Here is a 19,943-nt window from a genome sequence, read left to right as displayed (position 1 = left end):
CTGATATTCATTGGAGCGGATATACCGCAGTCTATTTATCAGTATCCAGGAGTTAAATAACTAGCGAGCGCTTCTCGCTCTTTACAAATATACTCATTTTACCTTTTGCTCCGTACAGTAAGCTTTTGGCATAAGTCATCTTTAGTACTCCCGTCCGGCAAAAAATATTTAGGCTAGTGCAGTCCAACACCTAAAGGCGTAAGTTAGACCAAGTGTAGAGCCGGCTATCTGAAGGAGTGGGTGAAACACGATCTGTCGCAGGATTTACATATTACACGAGTACACCATCCACCCCCGGGGGGTGTTTACATTTTCTGCAATAGGGCTGTATTATTAATAGTGGTTCCATTGAAGATCTAAACGGTATTGAAATATTAAATACATTATCACATTATTATCCCGAAGATAATAAGCATCATGAGAAACTACACACTCATTGGACAATATCCAAGGCCGAACACCTAGACAAATACCCGAATAGGGCTTTTTGAGGGCAAGCATAACGTGCACGGAGAACGGCAAACATGCGAACTGATTACTGGGCCTTCGAAACCTTGGCTTTGTTTTCCCTTCGGCGCTTCAGCGCATCTGGAGTGTACTCCGTGTCAAGAACATAATCCCACCACCGGAAGCTGCTGGAATAGTTGCCGATGAACTTCTCATGGTGGAGATCGTGGTGATCGGCACCAGCCCAGAAGGGTAGGAAATGGTGAAGACTCCATGGGAATTCATAACCACTGTGAGCATCAATGGCCTGGAACAAGCGTAAGACGATCCAGATGTACATGGTAAGAATGTGCAGTTCGCCTGTCATAGCACACCACACGATTGGGCACCCGATAGTTCCGAAGCCCAGGATCATCACTTCAATCGGCGAGGCATATTCAGCAGCCAATCCGAAAGGAGCCGAGTACTGGTGGTGGATTTTGTGAATAGCCTTGTAGAGTGGACCCCAATGAAGAGCACGGTGGGAGAAGTAATGCCAGGTATCCTCCATCACAAAGAAGATTGCAATCTGATATACCATGGTCCAAAGGCTAGGGAATGGGATCGAGGTTGAGAGCCCACAGAATTGTGCCAAGGGGTGGAAGAGCCTAGCATACACGTTAGATCCTCAATATTTCCCCCAAAAAATGCAAGATAATCTTACCAGATCTGGGGCAGTTCGACAGTGAAATGACTCAAAAGGACGAATTTGGCGCAATCCCACTGTTCCCGTAGTGACGGAATCTTGTTCTGGACGGTATTAGAGGCAAGCCAATTGATTGAAGGGTGTTACTTACGCCCTGAATCTTGTAGCGATTGAACAGGCCCAATGTATCGATGAAAATCCAGGGTAGCGAGCGACCGAAGTAGACTATTTCATGCATGGCGAACGACATAATTCCAGTGGCCAGGACATCATTCTGCATCCAAGCGTACCAGGCTGCCCACAACCTCTCTGCGACATTCAGGTCGGCATTGTATTTGCCAATTTCCTCGAATTGGCCCCAGTATGTCCCTGAGGACAAAACTGTCGAATTCCTATAAGAGATGTTAGGTACAATGACAGGTAAAGGGCATGATCACCGTACATTGTAAAGGTTGTTGTTTTTTTGGTTTCCCCAGAAAGTAAAGAGAAGGAAAATTAGAAACCAGGAAGCAAGCAGAAACCAGAAAGAAGAAAGTGAAGATAGATGTCAAACCACAGCCAGAGAGGTTATAAAGAAAAAAAGGAGAAGATTAAGAAGAGATAAAGGATAGTCCAATCCCGACGTGGCGAGATCACCTTTTTTTTTTTTTTTCCCCTGAACGTAGGGGTAAGGCCACTGGTAAGCCGATATCCGAGATCACCCCACCTGCATAAAATCAGGTAATATAGAATTTGCTGGTTTTTGTTTGGTTGAATTCCAATTCTAAGACTATAAACTGTTGTATAGACCTTACGATAATTTTATGTTTGACTTATTCTTTTTAAGAGATTGGCTCCAAAACTACTCTATATGGAGTACCCCATACACATTGACATGACCCTGTCCAGGATGTTTTCTACTGTGTAGGCTCAAGTACGGTTTGCATGGTTTGCATGGTTTGCATGGCTCACTTTTTTGCACTGTTTGCACAACTCTGCATGACGACATCAACCTTAATCCTTCTGTTATTTCCTACAATCTCCATAACTATATACCGCTTTAGGTATTATGGTCAGCTTTGGGGGTGTATTTCATACCATTGGAAGATTCTGGGATGTCTGTTATACGAGAGTGAGTGTGATTTGATTTCCCGAAAAAAAAAGCCCCTACTCAAATTGTTCCTTCTGCAGAACTGTTTGTGGCATCAACACTCAGCTTGATCGCCTCCAACAACAGATTGCAAGCCCGCAGGGATTAGATGCCGCAGAATTATCCACCGAGTCTCTTGAGTCAATTAACCAATTGCAAGATCTCATCAACTCCATTTCGGTGACTTCGAAGACACAATCCCTTCTATCTCCCGGTCGGTTGGCAGACTTACTTTCGGATACCTTCTCTCGCCTCCAAGTACAGGCCACTCCCAGTGAAGGAAACAATACACAACTCTCGGACCATGTATGGATAGTGGCTGCAAAGGCTGCCATTCAGGCATCAGGACTGGTCATGAACACCTTCCTGGATCAAACACTTCAACTTCATGATGAGACCTATTACTGGGGTGAGATGCTGGGATCTATCTGGTATAGCGGTCTGTATGCCGTCCAGAAATCTCCCGCGGAATTCTGTTTGTGGACTCAGGATGCGTGCGTCGCTCAGACCTCTCAAGGGGCCCCATCCATCACTGCTAGGTGGACCCGATTTTACCAGATTGCCTGCCAGAGTTCTTGGAAACTCGGTGGGCACTCCATACGCGCCAAATTGCTATCTCCGATTAGATTATCTCGGGCAGAAATGCGACAGAAACGAGACTTGCTCCTGGGATTGAAAGACCTCCATACCAGCAGCCTTGGCCTTCTGATGGAGGGATGGCATCTTTTTGAAGCGAGTAACTCCGCTTCCTTGTGCCCCGGGACTATCAATGTCAAATGGTGCGATTCAGTTCACAGAGCGGTGGTTCTAATTGAAGCCATCTTTCAGCAGATAGCACTTGAGCCTAGTACTCACGAGTTGGAACAGGGAATATTTGCCACTCTAGAGAGGGATATTGACAGCATTGAAATGCACATACAAGGGCAGAACCCAGTGCAGAGACCTTTGGACTTGATTGAGCGACTTGTGCATATTCTTCGAGAGAAGCTGCCAAACCATACCACTTCAATGTCGTTGTTCATTCGTCGCCATGGGCGCCCTTCACGCATCATCCGATATTGGTTACCAGTCTCAGCTGCTCTCCTTTCAGGAAGTGTATCAATGAAATTTTTGACCAGCCGAAAAGAGGAAATCATCCAGTCGATTGTCAATATCGGTTCCACCACTATCGATTTCTGGGGTAATTGGGTTGTGCACCCAATCCGAAAACTCATCGGGACGATCAGACATGATGAGAAAAGCGAGATTGCGATAATGAGCAAGAATAGCCTACTGGCTGATCGGGCGAGTCTAGAGAGAATGGTAGTGGATTTTGTCCGCGACCGCCCGGATCTTCAACAGGGTATTGTGGCGGATACCACCGCCATCGTGAATTCTGTCAAGGAGGGTGATCTGACTCCCGTTCTCAAAGCGTATGAAAGGGATCTGCGCTCGCCATTCATTGGAACCGTTAGAGGCGATCTCATTCGCGCCCTCCTGATCCAGATCCAGAAGACGAAGGTCGACGTGGAAATTGCCATCAGTGGTATCGATGCTTTGCTGAAGAGCCAGGAGCTTGTATTTGGGTAGGTGTCCCTTTTTTTTTTTTTTTTTTTTTCCCTCAATATTCTCCCCTTTATCTTCTAACCATTTCTGTTATTTAGATTCGTTGGGTTGACTCCTGGAATCTTGGTCTCTTTTGCGACCATGAGGTGGCTAGGCAGCCTTCTCGGCAGCCGACGAGGTTTGCGAAAGGGCAAGCAACGACATGAACTAAAACGTGGATTGCGGTATGATGTTCTCAAATTGGTGTATACACATGTAACTTTTCACGCTAATTTCAACCATGCAGGAATGTGGCCCGTATTTTGACTTCTTCTGCGATTTCATCCAATGGGACTATCGCTTACAAGGAGTCTGGACAATTGATCTGTGAGGCAGAGGCTCTCCTTCAGCACGTGAAGATAATTGCTGGAAGTATGCAGTACGAAGAGTTCCGAGAAGATATCCAAGATCTTTTGAATGTTCAGAATGGAGTGGACAAGCAAATTCGCGTGATCGAAAGGATGAGATGGACCTATTTCCAATAGGTGTTGACATTATCCGCAAATACTTCGATTCTTATAGATTAATATTACCATACATACGCAAGTCCATCTTATATACTACCTTCTCGGTTCCTAAAAATGTACCAAAAAAAAAAAAAAAAAGATGTTAATACTTTATGAGACTTCCATCAATTATTAAAAAAAATAGATGCATACAACATACACATTAACATGAATATGTTATTGTCCCGATGCTGCTTACATAAATCCTTACCGTTGCGCTACCGTCATCATCTCCACTCCGGCGGTGCATCGTTTGACCTCCTTTCCCATAAAACACTCCAAAATTTTGAGCTCATGTATGCTTGATTGTGGATCTCTGCTTGAAATCTACGCCCCTTTCATATACCCTTTTATCGACCTCAGCTCCAGCATTCGGCCAAAGTGATAACTCGGGGCAACTTGGGAAAATCAAGCTGATTGCTCCGATTCATCCTGCTACATCTACTTCTCCCCCATCACTTCATCAAAACTAACACCTCTTGTCACCTGACCTGGCGAATTTCTGGATCACCTCTCCTATCAATCAGCGCTGCTAGCTTTGGCGCTTAACTTCTACCCAAATATCGCCATAATCCATAATGGCTGGCACGCGGAATTATGATTTCCTGGTCAGTATCCGTTGAAAATGCAACAGAATTTACCTCTAAGAACTCCAGTGTTAACTTTACCATAGATTAAACTCCTGTTGATCGGGGACTCGGGCGTGGGTAAATCATGTTGTCTATTGCGATTCAGCGAAGACTCCTTTACCCCATCATTCATCACTACAATCGGGATTGATTTCAAGATTCGTACGATCGAACTGGATGGCAAGAGAGTGAAGTTGCAGATCTGGGACACTGCAGGCCAGGAGCGCTTCCGGACTATCACGACGGCATACTACCGGGGTGCCATGGGTATTCTGTTGGTCTACGACGTGACAGATGAACGATCATTCCAAAGTAACATTCTCTCCCCTCTCCCAGTGAAATCTATGGCTGATCATTTTTAGACATTCGGACCTGGTTTTCAAACGTTGAGCAACATGCGAGTGAGGGTGTACACAAGATTCTTATTGGAAATAAGTGTGACTGGGAGGAGAAAAGGGCAGTCTCTACTGAACAAGGCCAGCAGCTCGCTGATGAACTTGGCATTCCCTTTCTCGAGGTCTCAGCCAAGAACAACATCAACATCGAGAAAGCGTTCTACAGCCTTGCATCGGATATCAAGAAAGGGATGGATACTTCCAAGACCGAACAATCTGGTTCTCAGGGCGTTAATATAGACCAGCAAGGCTCCGGTTCGAACGGCAACTCTGGGGGCAAGTGTTGTTAGTTGTATCATCACCCTTTTGTCTTTTTGTCTTTTAAGCTACATGTTTCTTATTTCCCCTCTTTTTTTTTCCATCGATATCTCGTTTTTTGTTTTACATTATCATGTGCCAAGACCTGAATGTCCAAGTTTTTATGCCTGAAGAGGTGAAGTATCGTGTCCATATCCTGTTTTTGATATTGTAGTTATAAATTTGTTATAGGGTACATATATATGTTTATATATAGTAGTTGGCATACCTTTATACCTATAATCCTCTGGAGAATATTATTCACGACCCACTTTTAAATATTTCCATTCCTCTTTTTTCTATTTTCTATTTTATTCCTTTCAATCTTCTCTTCAAGTGAAGATCTTTCTTTTTCAGACCAGATTCTGTTCTTTTATTTATTTTTTCTATTCCTTCGGAATTGCCCCTCCCCCTCCCCCACCCCCCCCAAAAAAAAAGGAAAAAGGAAAAACTCCTATGGATGATTTTTTTTTTTTTTTCCCTTTTTAATGTAACATTCCTTTAAACATACCGACACAGACATTTCCGAGAATATCAACCTTCCTATTCCATATGTCTGAAGCTCGCCTTTTCACTGCTCGTCCATTGTCAAAGCAGCAGGCACGGAAGGATCTCAAAGATGCATTTCGTGTCTATCTATCTTCCTCGTCGCTAGCTGGTCTAAGGCTTCAAACAGAGAGCATCTGCACACTGAAGCAAGGTGATGGCCCACCACAGACTGCCATAGCATGGTACGCGTCAGAGAATATTCAGAGCACAGTTGTGCAAATATCAAGGACACTCCAGGATTGCTATGACATCAAGATCGGAGAGAAAGTTTCTATCACTAGGGCTGAAGGCTCCCTAGAAAACATCGATCTAGTGACATTAGCGGATTGCTCAGACCCCGAGAAAATTGCCAAACATGGCATAATTTCAGAAAATGATAGATCCCACTGGGAATGGGCCCTGGAGGAAAAGCTTCTCCGATGCGGGTGTTTGACGACAGGCTTGGCTTTTGAGCTGGAGCTCAAGAGCCAACTCAGGAGTTTTCGAGTGGTTAACATACATTCACAGAACCCCCAGTCTAGTCATACACTTTTTCAATTCACAGAGGATTCGAAGGTTTCCCTTGGTCCAGTCACAGAAAGAAAAGAAGAAAAATCATCAGGTATAGCGGTGCAGTCGACTGGCCTTGGAGGTCTCTCCCGCCAGCTTGACGACATCAATGAAATCTTGTCTGATTTTAACATTGACCCGCGGAAGCCGGCGATGCCATCATTCTACGAGAAAACCCGAGGGATTTTACTCTATGGGCCAAAAGGGACTGGCAAAACAAGTCTTCTAGGGCAGATTGAGAAGGCTGGCTGGAAACAAACATTCAAAATCGACATGTCAACATTGGGCAGAAGTATCAACGAGGGCGAGCTTAAGCTGCGCAATATCTTCCAGGAGGCAGCTCGCTCTAATCCCAGTGTTATCATCATCGACCAGTTGGAATTTATTGCCCCCAAGCGAACCTCAATTGAGTCTCAGTCTCTTGCATCTGTCCTTTGCGAGAATCTAGATGCTATCCGAAATACATCGATCCTCGTGGTGGCTGCAACGAGGAACCCTAATCAAGTCGATGACGCCCTCAGAACGCCCCACCGACTAGGGACAGAAATTGAGATACAAGTCCCTACCGCTCAGGACCGAGCTGAGATACTCCATGCCATTCGCGGGCCAGTGTCTGCCGGTTTGACCGACGAGCTCGTAGAAATACTAGCAGAAAAGACGCACGGATACGTTGGAGCTGATATTTTCGCCCTTCTGCAATTGATCTGCCGCAAAGCCCGACGACGAGAACTGCTAGGGCAGAATTCCACAGCCATATCGGCCACCCTGGCCGACCCATATAGCTGGCACCACGGAGGTTCCATCGATGATGAATCGGCCATCCCATTGGAGATACAAGAGACAGACATTCTGCTTTCCCTGCAGGAGATTCGTCCCACGGCCATGCGGGAAGTGTTCTTGGAAACCCCAAAGGTGAGATGGTCAGACATCGGTGGACAACATGATATCAAAAGACGCCTCCAACAAGCTGTTGAGCGGCCCTTGAAGGTAAGATTTGTCTTCGAATCCCAGAGAACCAATGTCTCAAAGACTAATTTCTTTATCCTTTGAAAAAAATCTAGTATCCCCAACGGATGAAGAGACTTAACGTGAAAAGTAAAAAGGGTGTTCTACTGTATGGGCCACCAGGTTGTTCCAAAACATTGACAGTCAAAGCCCTAGCCACAGAGGCGGGGTTGAACTTCCTGGCAGTCAAGGGTGCAGAGATTCTCAGCATGTACGTTGGAGAGTCTGAGCGATCATTGAGAGAGATCTTCAGAAAGGCCCGGGCAGCACGACCAAGTATCATATTCTTTGATGAGATTGATGCCATTGCTGCTCGACGCAGCACTAGCTCGGGGGGTGTCAATCTTCTTACGACTTTGCTCAACGAAATGGACGGTATCGAGGAGCTTCGAAATGTGTTGGTCATTGCCGCAACCAACAAGCCCGATGTTTTAGACCCAGCATTGATGCGACCCGGGCGATTGGACAATATCCTTTATATCGGCCCTCCGGACTTTGAGGCGCGAAGGGAAATCTTGCGCATTTGGGCCAAAAAGTCTGTGCTGAACCCTGAAGTCGACTTGGATAACCTGGCAGCTCTGACTGACGGCTATTCTGGCGCTGAGATTGTGAGCATCTGTGAAACTGCTGGAGATGCAGCACTTGATGAGGAGGAGGAAACACAGCAGGAGCAAGATGTGCAGTGGAAACACTTTGAATATGCGCTCGGACAAGTGCGGCGGCAAATCACTGATACTGTCATCCAAGAGTATGAGAAATGGAGAGAGACCTAGACATAAGATCAATACATATTCAATAGATTTGTTGTACAAATAAAAGTCAAAAAAGTTCTTGAAGCTGAAGTGTTGAAGTATAATATAAAGTGCCTTGGAGGTCCCTAGGTGATTACCGAATGAAGTTAGTACCAAAATGAATATCCCTTCCCTTCAACCTCTCCTCTCTTTCTCTCTTTCTCTCTTTACTATTCCAACTTCTTCCTTTCTATCGCTTTTTGAATTTTTCTATTTCAATTCCCATTTTATCTACAGTGGCTTAATCATTTTCAATTTGTACCGCTTGAAGCCCTGGTATTCAATTGGCGTGCTGTGCGCTGAATCTTCAACATGTCCTTGAGATCACCTCGCGACCAATCACCTCTACAATCACCGGATCAGGACCGAGCACGGTCGCGATCTTTACGTCGTTCGAAACCCCGAAGCGAAAGCCCATCCCAAAGTCTCACCCGAAGTCCATCACAAGGACGACGCGATCGCTATCGTTCAAAAACTCGATCCAGATCCCCATCTCGTGGCAGGACACGATCTCGCAGTCGCAGTCGAGGTGGTCGCCGTTACAATAGTCGGAGTGAAAGCCGATCACTTACTCCCAATCCCAGTCCTCCGAGAAGTTCCAAGGTAAGTGGTCGTCTATTCTTGCTGTGATATGACTGGTCCACCTAGTGACTGCCATTATTTCTATCAACCTAGAGCTGACTTTTCTTCCTTCTCTATAGATCGTGGTAGAAAAATTGACAAAAAATGTAACGGAAGCTCACATCCGAGAGATCTTCGGGGGCTTTGGAGAGATAGACTATCTCGATCTTCCAATCAATAAAGCTTGTAAGGCTCACTTTTGACTCGCAATCTGAAATTTGTATGTTTCCTAACACTCTTGCAGTTATGACAAATAGGGGGACTGCGTATATTCTTTACTACGACCCCGCTGACGCAGAAGCAGCTATTGCCCACATGCATGAAGCTCAGCTTGACGGGGCTATCCTGAATGTCTCAATCGTTCTCCCTCGCCGCAAATTCTCACGCTCGCCACCTCCTGCATCAATTCGAGGGAATGGCAGTCGCCCTAGATACGGCCGAGGACCGTATGCAGGCCCGTCATCCCCACCCAGGCGGTATGGAGGCGGTCGACCCGCAGAACGTCACGACATCTATAGGCCCCAGACTGTATCAAGATCACGATCTCCTGTTCGTTCTCGGTCATACTCCTCTAGATCCCGGTCACCACCGCCACGCAGAGGTAGTCCTCGCTCAGACTCGCGGAATCACCGACGCCGGAGCCCAAGCTACAGCAGCTACGGTTACAGCAGTCGAAGTCGCAGTCCAAACCGGGACCGAGGCCACAATCGAAATTAAACATTGAACGCTTTGCGGTATTCTGTCTTGTTGTGTACTGGTTCACTTCTAACGAGGGTTGCGCGTGATCTTCGGTGCGGGCAACTGAATTTCTCTCTGGTCAGATATCCAGAATAGCTAGTTCTACACAGCAGTTAACAAATTCCACTACCACTTTTAATGTAAGATTTACACAAGATTTTACGTCCCTCAGGTAGCCATTATGTATCCTCGGTTGCTACTTATCTAATGATCAGGATGGACCTGGTTGGGTACTATACGAAACAGCCGTAGGGGCAAATATAACAGTAGGAGATGGAGATTTGGTATGCATGGCTTGAATAAAATGTATCTCCAAAGAGAGAGATAAATCATCAGAAGAAAGAACACCATCCGATGTACATTGACGCCAGTTTCTTCTTATCCGTTGCTTGTATGATCAATTCATCGACCTGGCCATCCACTGAAAGTGCAATGGGCTGCTTAGACATGAAGCCACGGAGTTTGTTTCGAACATCTTCCAAAACACCAGCCGGTGTGTCTGGGACATTCACATGGGTGCGACGCTGGGGTAAAGAGACTTGTTAGGAGTTGACTTGTTGAGAACCGGATTTGAAATGTACTCACTCTCTTCCCAATGAAATCGGTAGTTGGATCATGCAAAAATGTCTCAAGTACAGTCATCAAGGCGTCTTCATTTTGTCGCAGCAGGCTAAGCGTGATCTCACAAGTCCTTCTGAAGGGTCCTGTACCTTAGAGATTAGCTTAAGAGAAAACTTGAGGATATTTCAAAAGAAAAAAAAAAAAAGGCAACCGACCATTGTACCCGTAAGCGCCGAAAGCATCGATCATGTTATGAGTCAATCGGAATGGTACCACCTCGGGCTTTTCAAACGTTTGACCCTTGTCAAAGAGGCAATTGAAATCGACATGTAGGAGGCCGCCTGTTCCTTCTTCGAATGAGAGGTTTTCGCCATGTCGATCGCCCAGACTATGCATATACAATAAAACTGATCAGCATGATGGAACTGGGGTAATAGGTGAAAGCAGATAGAGAGCCCTCCAAGAGAGTACATACCCAAGAACATATCCCACCATTGACATTACAGCAGAGGACCGTGTATACCTTAGTCTCGCTGTAAACCATGCCTCTGTTTCAGGAAACATCTCGATGAACCATTCGTGAAGAACCGGTGGGAGCCTACAACTGTCAGTATAGTGGACTCATGATATCGGCACGGAAGATTTACTTGGCCAGGATGTTAGTGGTGAATAAGGGTAACTTTGCGAATGACCTATCAGCGCAGATCTCGTTCAAATTATGTCTGATCTCGTTGTACTATTGCTATGTTAATAACACAGCCTGGGTACCGTATTAGATGTGTACCTACGTTTGGTGAAATGCCTCTTTCGCGCAGCAACTTGATGACAATCTCTCTCAGTGTGCGGAGGTTATCAACCCATTCAATAAGGCCACATTCCTCATTTAGAGGTGTCACAGCGTATGTTTTGATGTCTGTTCTTGATTAGTCTTTTGGAATGGCCTAAAGTTCATTAAACCACTTACACATGCGCCGCTTGCTTGATTCCACGTCTCTCTTTAGGAACCGGTTGATCATGTTGTTAAATTCCATGAGACGTTGATCCTTGCGCAAATCGTCCTTGGGTTTGCAAAGTGCGTTATAGATCTTCCCGTCAGATCCTCGCAGGCTGATTTTGCGTGGCTTTTGAAGCGAGTTCAAAATCTGTGCTTCATCCAAAACAGCTAATTTCGGTTAGTTTATCCCTGCAGGAAGTGGAAGTCGGTAACCGTACCCTCAATAGTTGTTGGGTCCCGAGGGAAGGCCCTAAAACCTTTGATATATTCGATGTTTTGACTGACAGGAAGACTTGGGATCAACATTGCCTGGAAAGGCACCACTAATCGGCATGGCGCGACTTTATGATTAAACCCTAGATTGCGACCAAGTTGAACTCGGGATGACTTTTCCTCCACCGGAGCAAGGCAGAGTTGCAGTAGTTCCTCTGAGAACTTTGTACCTTGAGTGATCATGCGACGGATTTCCGATGCTATGGAGGATTCTCCCTTTGACTTGTTACCGTAGTCCTGAACAAGTTAGTCTCCTGTGCTCTGTTTTAGACGGATAATGCTTACTATGATCTTCTGCAGGCAATTATATCCCCTTTTAGCCCGCTCCTTATTGGAGGACTTGACAACGGCAAGGACTGTCCAGAGACCTTGCTGTGGGAAGTTGTGAACCGCCTTGGCTACAATCCGCGTTAACAGATCATAGACTGTCATGTTAGGGTGACATATTCTGGCAACCACTTGGGGTAGGATTGTGAACAGCTACAAACTGTCAGCGAGCTACCCGGGAAAATCACATCTCGTAAACCCACCAAAGCCGCCTGTAAGCGCTTATCGATGAATTTCTTTAGTTGTGCATGCATCTCATCCAGGCTTTTCTTGCGTTGCGCTTGTGTATGCTTTTGGAATTCCCTAATGCGTAGCGAACCGCTCATTAGCAACTATTTACCAATAGCCTCACCAGTAAACTATTTCTTACTCGTTATCGCCTCTTTTCGGATCAATAGGCTGTTCAACAATAGAGGCATGTTCGAGCCAGAGGGTCAGAAGCTTGGGTAAAGTCTGGAAGACATATTTGGTCCCATATGTTAGCGAGCGAAGATAGTTATCAATGACAAGCTTTGTGGCTTCTCCACTCAGGCTGTGTGATATTGGTCAGTACTAGGTAGGGAATGGGAGGTCTTGATAACTGACTATATTTGAGCTTCCTTTCCCATGGGCTTGGCCTTTTCAGACTCTAAAATCTTATTGTAATGCTTCCCCAGGTAGTAGTGTGCCCTTTCCCACCTGTTTTTTTTTTTCCCGTTAGAACTAACCACATCAAAGCGACGATATTCCAACTTACTTTGGATACAGCTTGATGGCCTCCCGGTATCTCTGAACAATGGCCTGAGAGTGGGTCTGACCAGCCCTGTCCGTCCATTTGGCTAGCATAAGATGGGCCTAGACAGGTCAGTATCCTAGTCCACGTGAACTGTATTGCATAACTCACGAGAGCTGTAGACTCATTTTGATGCTGCCCACGACCCGAAAGAAATGACATGGCTTCGATATCCACCGAAGAAGACGTACTCGGGTTAACTTCGTTAGCAGAAATTGCACCCTCTAGAGTCTGAATGGCTTTTCGATGATGCCCGTCTTTCCAGAGGAGTCGCGCGTGTTCAATAGAAGCTGATCTGTCTTTCAGACGTGCCGCATTGAGCATCGAGTGATAAGCTTGACTGCTGAAATTTCCTTTCCTGGAAAGGCGAGCACTGGTGAGCCATGCAGCAGATATATCAGAATCCGCAAATTCGCCCCTGTGTCGTGGTTTTAGCTGTCTGTTTCATGCTTTTGAGATCATGAACTCACGCTAGTTCCATTGTGGCTCGTCTCAATCCCAATAGGTATTGTTTATCGGAAAGGTAGCCACCCAAAACATCCAAGCGTCGGTCTAGGGTACCCAGCAGGGCGGAACGCGATTGACCTGACTGTGCTTTAGCAATGGATTCGACCTCCGACAAAGCATGTAACCGGAGCATGTCATCATGGCATGCTTGTAGTGATGCCACCGAGTTTGTGGTTAATGATCGGGCAACATTGAGCCGGAGCTCGTTGATTTTATCAGTGAATGCCTCATCTTGCTTTTGGCGAAGAGCATCAAGAGCTGAGCCTATCCCAACGTTGAACTCTTCAGTTCCTTGTTTGGCACAAAGGTCAAGATAACCCTCTAGCTTGTCCCATCTGCCCATTATCCATGAAGCTTCAACTGCAAAGGGGAGGAACCGTGAAGCCGCTGACTCATTTTCTTTAAGAACCTCGAAACGGGTGAGGATAGCATCTGGATAATGGTGAGCAAGACGATAGTTTATGCAGAGACTGTCTCATTTTTGATCTTACCTTGTTGGCCCGATTCTTTAAGGCAGGTCACAAGATTCCATTGCGCATCGACATTTTCAGGCTCCTTCTCCAGTTGCAGCTCATACCAACTCTGCGCCGTGGCCCATCTCCCAGCTTTCCGGTGCTCCAAGATCTGCTGGTCAATGTCTAGTGCAGACAAGTGGCTTGAAATGCCTTCGATTCCATCGGGTTCGTCAATCTGACTATAGATGTCTTGTAATCTTTGGTAGAGAGGTTCGAGACTGGATCGCTCTTGCGCCTCTCCGTGAACCTTGGATTTTCGAATGTACTGTTCCCAGTGGAAAAGCGCCTTCGAGAATGATTTACATTCAACAGCTCGCTTGGAGATGATCTCTGGCGGTATTGAGGATAAAAGATTTTCGACAGATTTGATCTGTGATGAGTATTTATCAATGAGCGCATCACGGCTTGGATCTTTATGGATACGACTCGTTTGGTTGGAACTGTGATTGAGGCCATTGAGATGTTTTTTCTTTCCTTGCAGCCATCTAGACAGGTAGTCTAGCACTTCAAAAACACTCTACCGTCGAAGAAAAGGTTCTTGTCAGTACTGGGAAACTCGATTTGATTCGACAGGGATTCTCACCTGGCTACTGCTTATGATTGTCTCGCGAGCATTGTTATTTGCCTCCGGAATAGGATGTGAAAGAACACTCATCAATTCGTGTTGAAGATTTTGTTGTTCTTGTTCGGTCCCTCCCACGATGCGATTCAGGACTGCGAATGGCAAAAGGAACGAAGAGATAGAAATGTCTTGACCCTTCACAACACGACTCGATATTGAGAAGACCATTTTTGCGTTGTCTCCATTCCCAGTTCGTAGAAGATCTTGCACCAGTGTTCGAAGCCACTCACTGTGAGTCAATTTAGGGGAAAAGAGCGGATAGTTGACCTCGGTATGATTGGTGACGACAGTGACTGTGTAGGTAGATGTAAGAAATGGCGTAAGAGTGTTGCGAACACTTTCCGGGAGCTCCATCCAGCGCTGATACTTCTCATCGCCTTGTAAATCGCGAGAGCGTTGGGTTAACACCGCATTCAGTTTGCAAAATTTGAGCAGGCCTTGCATGGCCCATGCCAAAAACCCTTGAGCCCTAGTATTGGAAGCAGACAAGAATGCTTCGACCAAAACATGCTGGAGGAAGAAAAGAATGAAAGCAACTGTTTCTTCCATTCTATCAAAGTTGGATAGGACAAGTATATCCTTCTTCTCTTTGATGGTTTCAACTCGGTTTGGATCGAGACAGCCGACAAGCCCTAGACATCGAGCCGACAACAAAGTAATGCTGTCTGAGGTATTACTGAATTTAACACAGCAGTCCAACAACGACCTAGTCAACTGAGCAATCACAGGGTCTGGTTGTTCGCTCAAAACAGAGTCATGGAGGAACTCCTCATTTGCTGACAGAAAAGGAGCCAACTCCATTAGAGCTTGCTCAACAACGGTGGCATTTTCACTCTGGCAGCGACGAATTAACGCCAGGAACTGGCTTCGAACGTCCATTTGCGCTTTCAGATCATTGATTTTGGCATCAAAGGCAGCCATCTCTGGAATGGATGCAAGCGAAGGCATGGTGTTGAAGGTATCTCGTACAAGACTCGAATGATTTGTCAAGATATGATCGATAAGTTGGCATGCGCGGTTCCTGCTCTCTTCGGTTAGGTTTCCCCAATATCTGATCACAATCGCTAGCGTCTGATCAATTATTGGCTCAAGGTCCTCCTCGCTAAGGGAACTGATCAATGTTTTCCACGCGGAGAATGCATAATCACACAGTTCCTCAATTTCCAGCGCGGATCGAAGACATGCACAAACCTGCGATATTTAGTAACAAAAATTAACCGATTCACATAGCTGTATACATACCTGAGGCAATGCACTGCTAACATGGCCCTGGGCAATATTGATCATTTCTTCTATGGCTTTGATATTTCTTCTCTTCTCTGCCAACGTCTGTCTAACTTGGAAGTCGTTAATGGCATTTGCGAATTGTGTGATGATACCGAGAACGTGCTCCTCGATGAAGTGACTTAGATCCGCTTTCTTTGACGAATTTCCATGTGAAATCTTGCGTGGAACAAATGTGGCTAATCGATGGAGAGCTTGGTTGAACTAAGGGGACTCTTATTAGCGGCCCAGAAGGGGCAAGGGAAAAACGAGAACATACCCTCTCTTTCTTTTGCTCGCCCGCATCGCCAAGGCTCTTCAGCAAGTCACAAGCAATGAGAATTGGTTCAATCCTCACCAACTCCGCCAAAGATCGACCCTTGAATGCGGGATCTATCTCTGCTAAAAGAGACATGATCATACCCTCCGGGTTATTTGATTGCTGAGATAAGAGGAAAGCGAGGATTGCAGCCAGGTTATTCTTCTCCGAGCAAACATCAAAGGCCGATTCGCCTTCGTTGCGACTAGCTCCAATTCTGCAAATGATGTCTCGTTTCCGTGTCAAAACTAGGTAGGGCAAGACATGGACTTCCGTCAGCCGTAGGAACCCATCAACCTTCATGCCAAGCAAATCACATAGCTGCTCAGCCATATATGGGCGAGATTGGAGGTTCTTGACCACAGTCACCGAAAGAGTCCTCCAGTAAGGCCGAAAGAGGCCAGCAGGTGTCAAGGAAGATTGTTGGGCAAGTTTGGATAACTAGATTCAGAAGTAAGCTGCCATTACACCTATAGGAATGAAGATCAGAGTAATCAGAAGTATAATCCCAGTAATACTCACTTCGTTGTAAGCCACGGCGCAAACGTAAGGGTTTGGATGACCAAGGTACTCCAACAACCGAAGAAGAATGATGTTTTTCTCTTCATCTTCCGAGACACTATATATAACAAATCGTGAGATAAAGTAACTAAATTTTGGGGGAGTAGAAACGCACGTTGCCAGTCCACAGAGTGTTATTATACAAGCTTCCTGTAGAGGCATGTCATCTTTTCCGGAAAGATTTTTAAGCCACTCGAGCACAACAACGAAATTGGCCCGCCGGATATCTGTTGGTAGATTTGAGCGCACGAAAGCTACCACTGAATGTCTATATAATTGTTAGTATCCATCGTGCCTTCAATACGGCTATGGAACCCACCCAGTCGCAACACGCAATTCTCTGATTGAGCTTCGGAGCGAATGAAGACAGAATTCTCCGGAGGCAGAGTTTGAAATATGCATTTGATTGGAGCTAGGGGCGTGCATCAGCATTCGTCTGAGCGCGACCATTGCAGATATCCGAGGGCCAGGGGTGCGCGTAAGCTTGGGTAGAATGAAATTGAATAGTGACCATATCTCCTCAAATGCGGGATGCTCCTCGTTTTCCGCACGATTATTCTGATACTGATCCGTATCGCATATTTGACAAAAGAGCGTGTCTCGCTTTATGACATCCGAGGGCCTCCTCAAAAGCTTCTCTGCCGTTGCGCAGCAAATTTTACCAAGGATTTCCAGTAGCTCGGTTTTTTTAGATTCGGAAAGTTCCTCATAGGATGTTCTTTTACCCAAATAAATCAGCATTTGACACATGGAGAGGTATCCCTTCGTCCACTTACTGGATGGAGGTGCGCAGATCTGCCATGGTTTTGCCACAGTCGGATTGAAGAATCGCTGATAAATTTCCCACAAGCAAATGAAATAGGCCATGATTGGGAGACCCGGTTGGTAGACCCGGAAGGCACAGCCGTTTCGATACCGGGGCATTTTCATTCGGCCTCGCTTGGTGTAAAACCCCGGCTCTCTGGAATGCCGTACCTGGCTCCTCAGAAACATCCCCTGGTAACCCTCTGGGTGAGCACACTGTCAGCGGCAGTGCTGTATCTAGAAGCTGGGCATACAATGTCCGGAGGGGACTCTATTCTGGTATTAGTTCGGTAACCCATCTGTGGAAGATATGAGAGACAGCTTACCCAGAGACATGACTCAAGGGACTGGAAGTTGGAATTGCCATCTTTGACTTCTGTCAACACCGGAAGCAGGGTTTCCCTCAATTGGTGCACTAGAGGCTGAGAGGACTTTGCAGCTTCAGTCAAATCGCACAAGAAGCGACCAAGGGTGACCTGGACAGAAGGCAGCTTTGCTATATTCTCAAGGCCCAGAAAGCCAGACAGGCATTGGGACCAGGTAGAAGTCAGGCTCATGCTTGGGAGCAGCCCAGCCAAAGTCGATCCTGGTAAGCAGCATCGGTGCAAATATGTCAAATATTGCAGAGGCACAGTTTCATCTTCCGAGGTAACCTGCGCTCCTTTTATTTGTAGCCACTCAATAATGACATGTCTTAGGCGATGAAACCCATTTAGTACCCACGAGAAGTTTTGGCGGAGGATGAGATCGTGATGTTTTGCATGGTATTGCATTTCGCCCCTCGGGTTGAACGAATCAAGCAATCGACATGCCAGAGATACAGTCTGTACAAAGCCTCCAAGGGCCATGTTGCTCTTGAATAATCCGGGGGAAAGACCTAGGTTTTGGATGTCCTCGATAAGCGATCCATCTGCGGCGGGTATCGACAACCATCTGAGGCGCGTATCCCAGGAATTGCTACGTTGGAATGTTTCAAGAGAGCACAAAATATCTACCAAATGTTAGCTTGGCCCAATGTTCTACATCATCGGGGGCAAGAAACGGACCGGACGTGCAAGCACGCAGAAATGCAGCAACGGCATAGCTTGCAGGCAATAAACGGGCTTGCTTGAACTGAGAATAAGCTAGGCTTGCGTAAAGAAGTTGGATTTTTTCTCGAACAGTTTCGGAGGTCCAGGTGGTGGCGAGTCGGATCAGTCGTGGGATTAGCCATGCAAATAGAGGAGCATGTATGTCCTCGCCCAAGATAAGAGGGTCAGAGGATTCCCACAGAGCTTGCGGAGCTTTCTCAATGCTAGCTTGAATGATATCTAAGCAGTCGAGGACTTGCCCTTCCAGATCTTGCTCTGATGTGCCCCCGTTCGGGCTAATCTCTAGGCCGGCCTTTAAGACAATGCATATGAGTTTGTTGACATCAGTGACATCTTCGTCAACGCGTAGTTGGGTTTGTATTTCATTAAGAAGTTCCTGGCGAAGCTGTGCAAATGTTTCCCGGGTTATGTGCGATTCATTCCCCTGGGTTGCAAGATGCGGCACGAAACGCGAAGCAAGGATAGACGAGGCAGGTTCAACTCTCCAAGCGTTCCCAGGCGCGGTGGCCCGTTCATTCTCTCCCTCGGTTGCCATATGGGATACACATATTCATAGTACTAGGTTTGAAAGAATTCAATTCGTGTTTAAAAACAAATTTTCGAGGTTGGGTTCGTGGGGATGTTTGGAAGTGCGCAGATACACGGGGACAGAGTTGATATATCGACACCTGAGGCGCCAAGTATCCACCATTACATGTGCGCATAGTACAGTAATTAATATCAGAGCTGGTGAACCGATTTTAGTAGTTCTATAAATTGGCCCTTGTATTTACCATATCAAATAATAGACTAATGGTATTCTTGAGGTCTTTAAATATATGGCTGTGATTTGGAATTCAAAATTGGCCCATAGTATATATATATATACAGATGTGTCATATAGAAAATACAAAGATAAATGACATTGAAAAAAGATACAAAACCAAGACATAAGAGATCCAAAAGATATCCCATATGAATATTCGTTGCATCAATGTTGGATCTTAGATTGGGGTTCAGAGTTGGTCAACCTCACTTGGAAATTTCGGGTGCCCACTGCTCTTTTTTTTTGCCCTCCTGACTCCTTCACTTCCCTCAATGAGATATACCTGACCAGTCACTGGAGTCAACTCAAACTAACTCAAAGTATAAAACCTACAGGAGAAATCTCAAATGGAGTTCAACGATGACACTGGGGAGGATTCGAGACATGGGTATTTTATGAAACAAGCCTTGTTGATGGTACGAAACTTCTTGCCGAGGAATTGAAACATGCTCATTCAAATACTAGGGCGAGAAAGCTCTTCAGTCAGGCGAAACCCCCGTTGGTTGTGTTCTGGTGCACAACAATCAAATTGTGGGAGTTGGCATGAACGACACAAATAGATCTATGAATGTGGGTGACCTCTTAAAGATCTCAATGTGAAGAA

General features: G+C 45.9%; 5 protein-coding genes across 5 annotated transcripts; 3 read left to right on the top strand and 2 right to left on the bottom strand.

Annotated features, from left to right (window-relative positions):
• Window positions 1–535: 535 nt before the first annotated feature.
• On the bottom strand, window positions 536–1,576 carry PGRI_009680 (sterol desaturase family protein; the record flags this gene model as incomplete). The annotated part of the gene is made up of 4 exons (XM_040788681.1): window positions 536–1,094; window positions 1,151–1,236; window positions 1,284–1,501; window positions 1,570–1,576. 4 exons carry the CDS (start codon window positions 1,574–1,576, stop codon window positions 536–538), a joined length of 870 nt encoding a protein of 289 aa, XP_040652453.1.
• Window positions 1,577–2,226: 650 nt separating this feature from the next.
• On the top strand, window positions 2,227–4,330 carry PGRI_009670 (NCA2 family protein; the record flags this gene model as incomplete). The annotated part of the gene is made up of 4 exons (XM_040788680.1): window positions 2,227–2,243; window positions 2,303–3,826; window positions 3,905–4,030; window positions 4,093–4,330. 4 exons carry the CDS (start codon window positions 2,227–2,229, stop codon window positions 4,328–4,330), a joined length of 1,905 nt encoding a protein of 634 aa, XP_040652452.1.
• Window positions 4,331–4,929: 599 nt separating this feature from the next.
• Window positions 4,930–5,665, top strand: srgA (Rab family GTPase srgA; the record flags this gene model as incomplete). Its single annotated transcript, XM_040788679.1, has 3 exons — window positions 4,930–4,959; window positions 5,025–5,292; window positions 5,343–5,665. The coding sequence occupies 3 exons, from the start codon at window positions 4,930–4,932 to the stop codon at window positions 5,663–5,665; spliced, it is 621 nt and encodes a 206-aa protein (XP_040652451.1).
• Window positions 5,666–6,224: 559 nt separating this feature from the next.
• Window positions 6,225–9,911, top strand: PGRI_009650 (putative AAA family ATPase; the record flags this gene model as incomplete). Its single annotated transcript, XM_040788678.1, has 5 exons — window positions 6,225–7,757; window positions 7,874–8,523; window positions 8,930–9,169; window positions 9,445–9,663; window positions 9,713–9,911. 5 exons carry the CDS (start codon window positions 6,225–6,227, stop codon window positions 9,909–9,911), a joined length of 2,841 nt encoding a protein of 946 aa, XP_040652450.1.
• Window positions 9,912–10,257: 346 nt separating this feature from the next.
• On the bottom strand, window positions 10,258–19,069 carry atrA (protein kinase MEC1; the record flags this gene model as incomplete). The annotated part of the gene is made up of 24 exons (XM_040788677.1): window positions 10,258–10,449; window positions 10,511–10,629; window positions 10,702–10,874; window positions 10,962–11,084; window positions 11,134–11,222; window positions 11,275–11,399; window positions 11,451–11,648; window positions 11,699–11,990; window positions 12,039–12,233; window positions 12,284–12,383; window positions 12,451–12,612; window positions 12,817–12,914; window positions 12,964–13,270; window positions 13,323–13,791; window positions 13,851–14,359; window positions 14,423–15,687; window positions 15,739–15,984; window positions 16,040–16,519; window positions 16,601–16,697; window positions 16,755–16,907; window positions 16,959–17,357; window positions 17,416–17,714; window positions 17,770–18,434; window positions 18,490–19,069. The coding sequence occupies 24 exons, from the start codon at window positions 19,067–19,069 to the stop codon at window positions 10,258–10,260; spliced, it is 7,335 nt and encodes a 2,444-aa protein (XP_040652449.1).
• Window positions 19,070–19,943: the final 874 nt, after the last annotated feature.

The sequence above is a fragment of the Penicillium griseofulvum genome, assembly GCF_001561935.1.
Source record: "Penicillium griseofulvum strain PG3 chromosome Unknown contig_79, whole genome shotgun sequence".
NCBI classification, from domain to species: domain Eukaryota; kingdom Fungi; phylum Ascomycota; class Eurotiomycetes; order Eurotiales; family Aspergillaceae; genus Penicillium; species Penicillium griseofulvum.
This window is presented reverse-complemented; position numbering and strand designations above follow the sequence as displayed.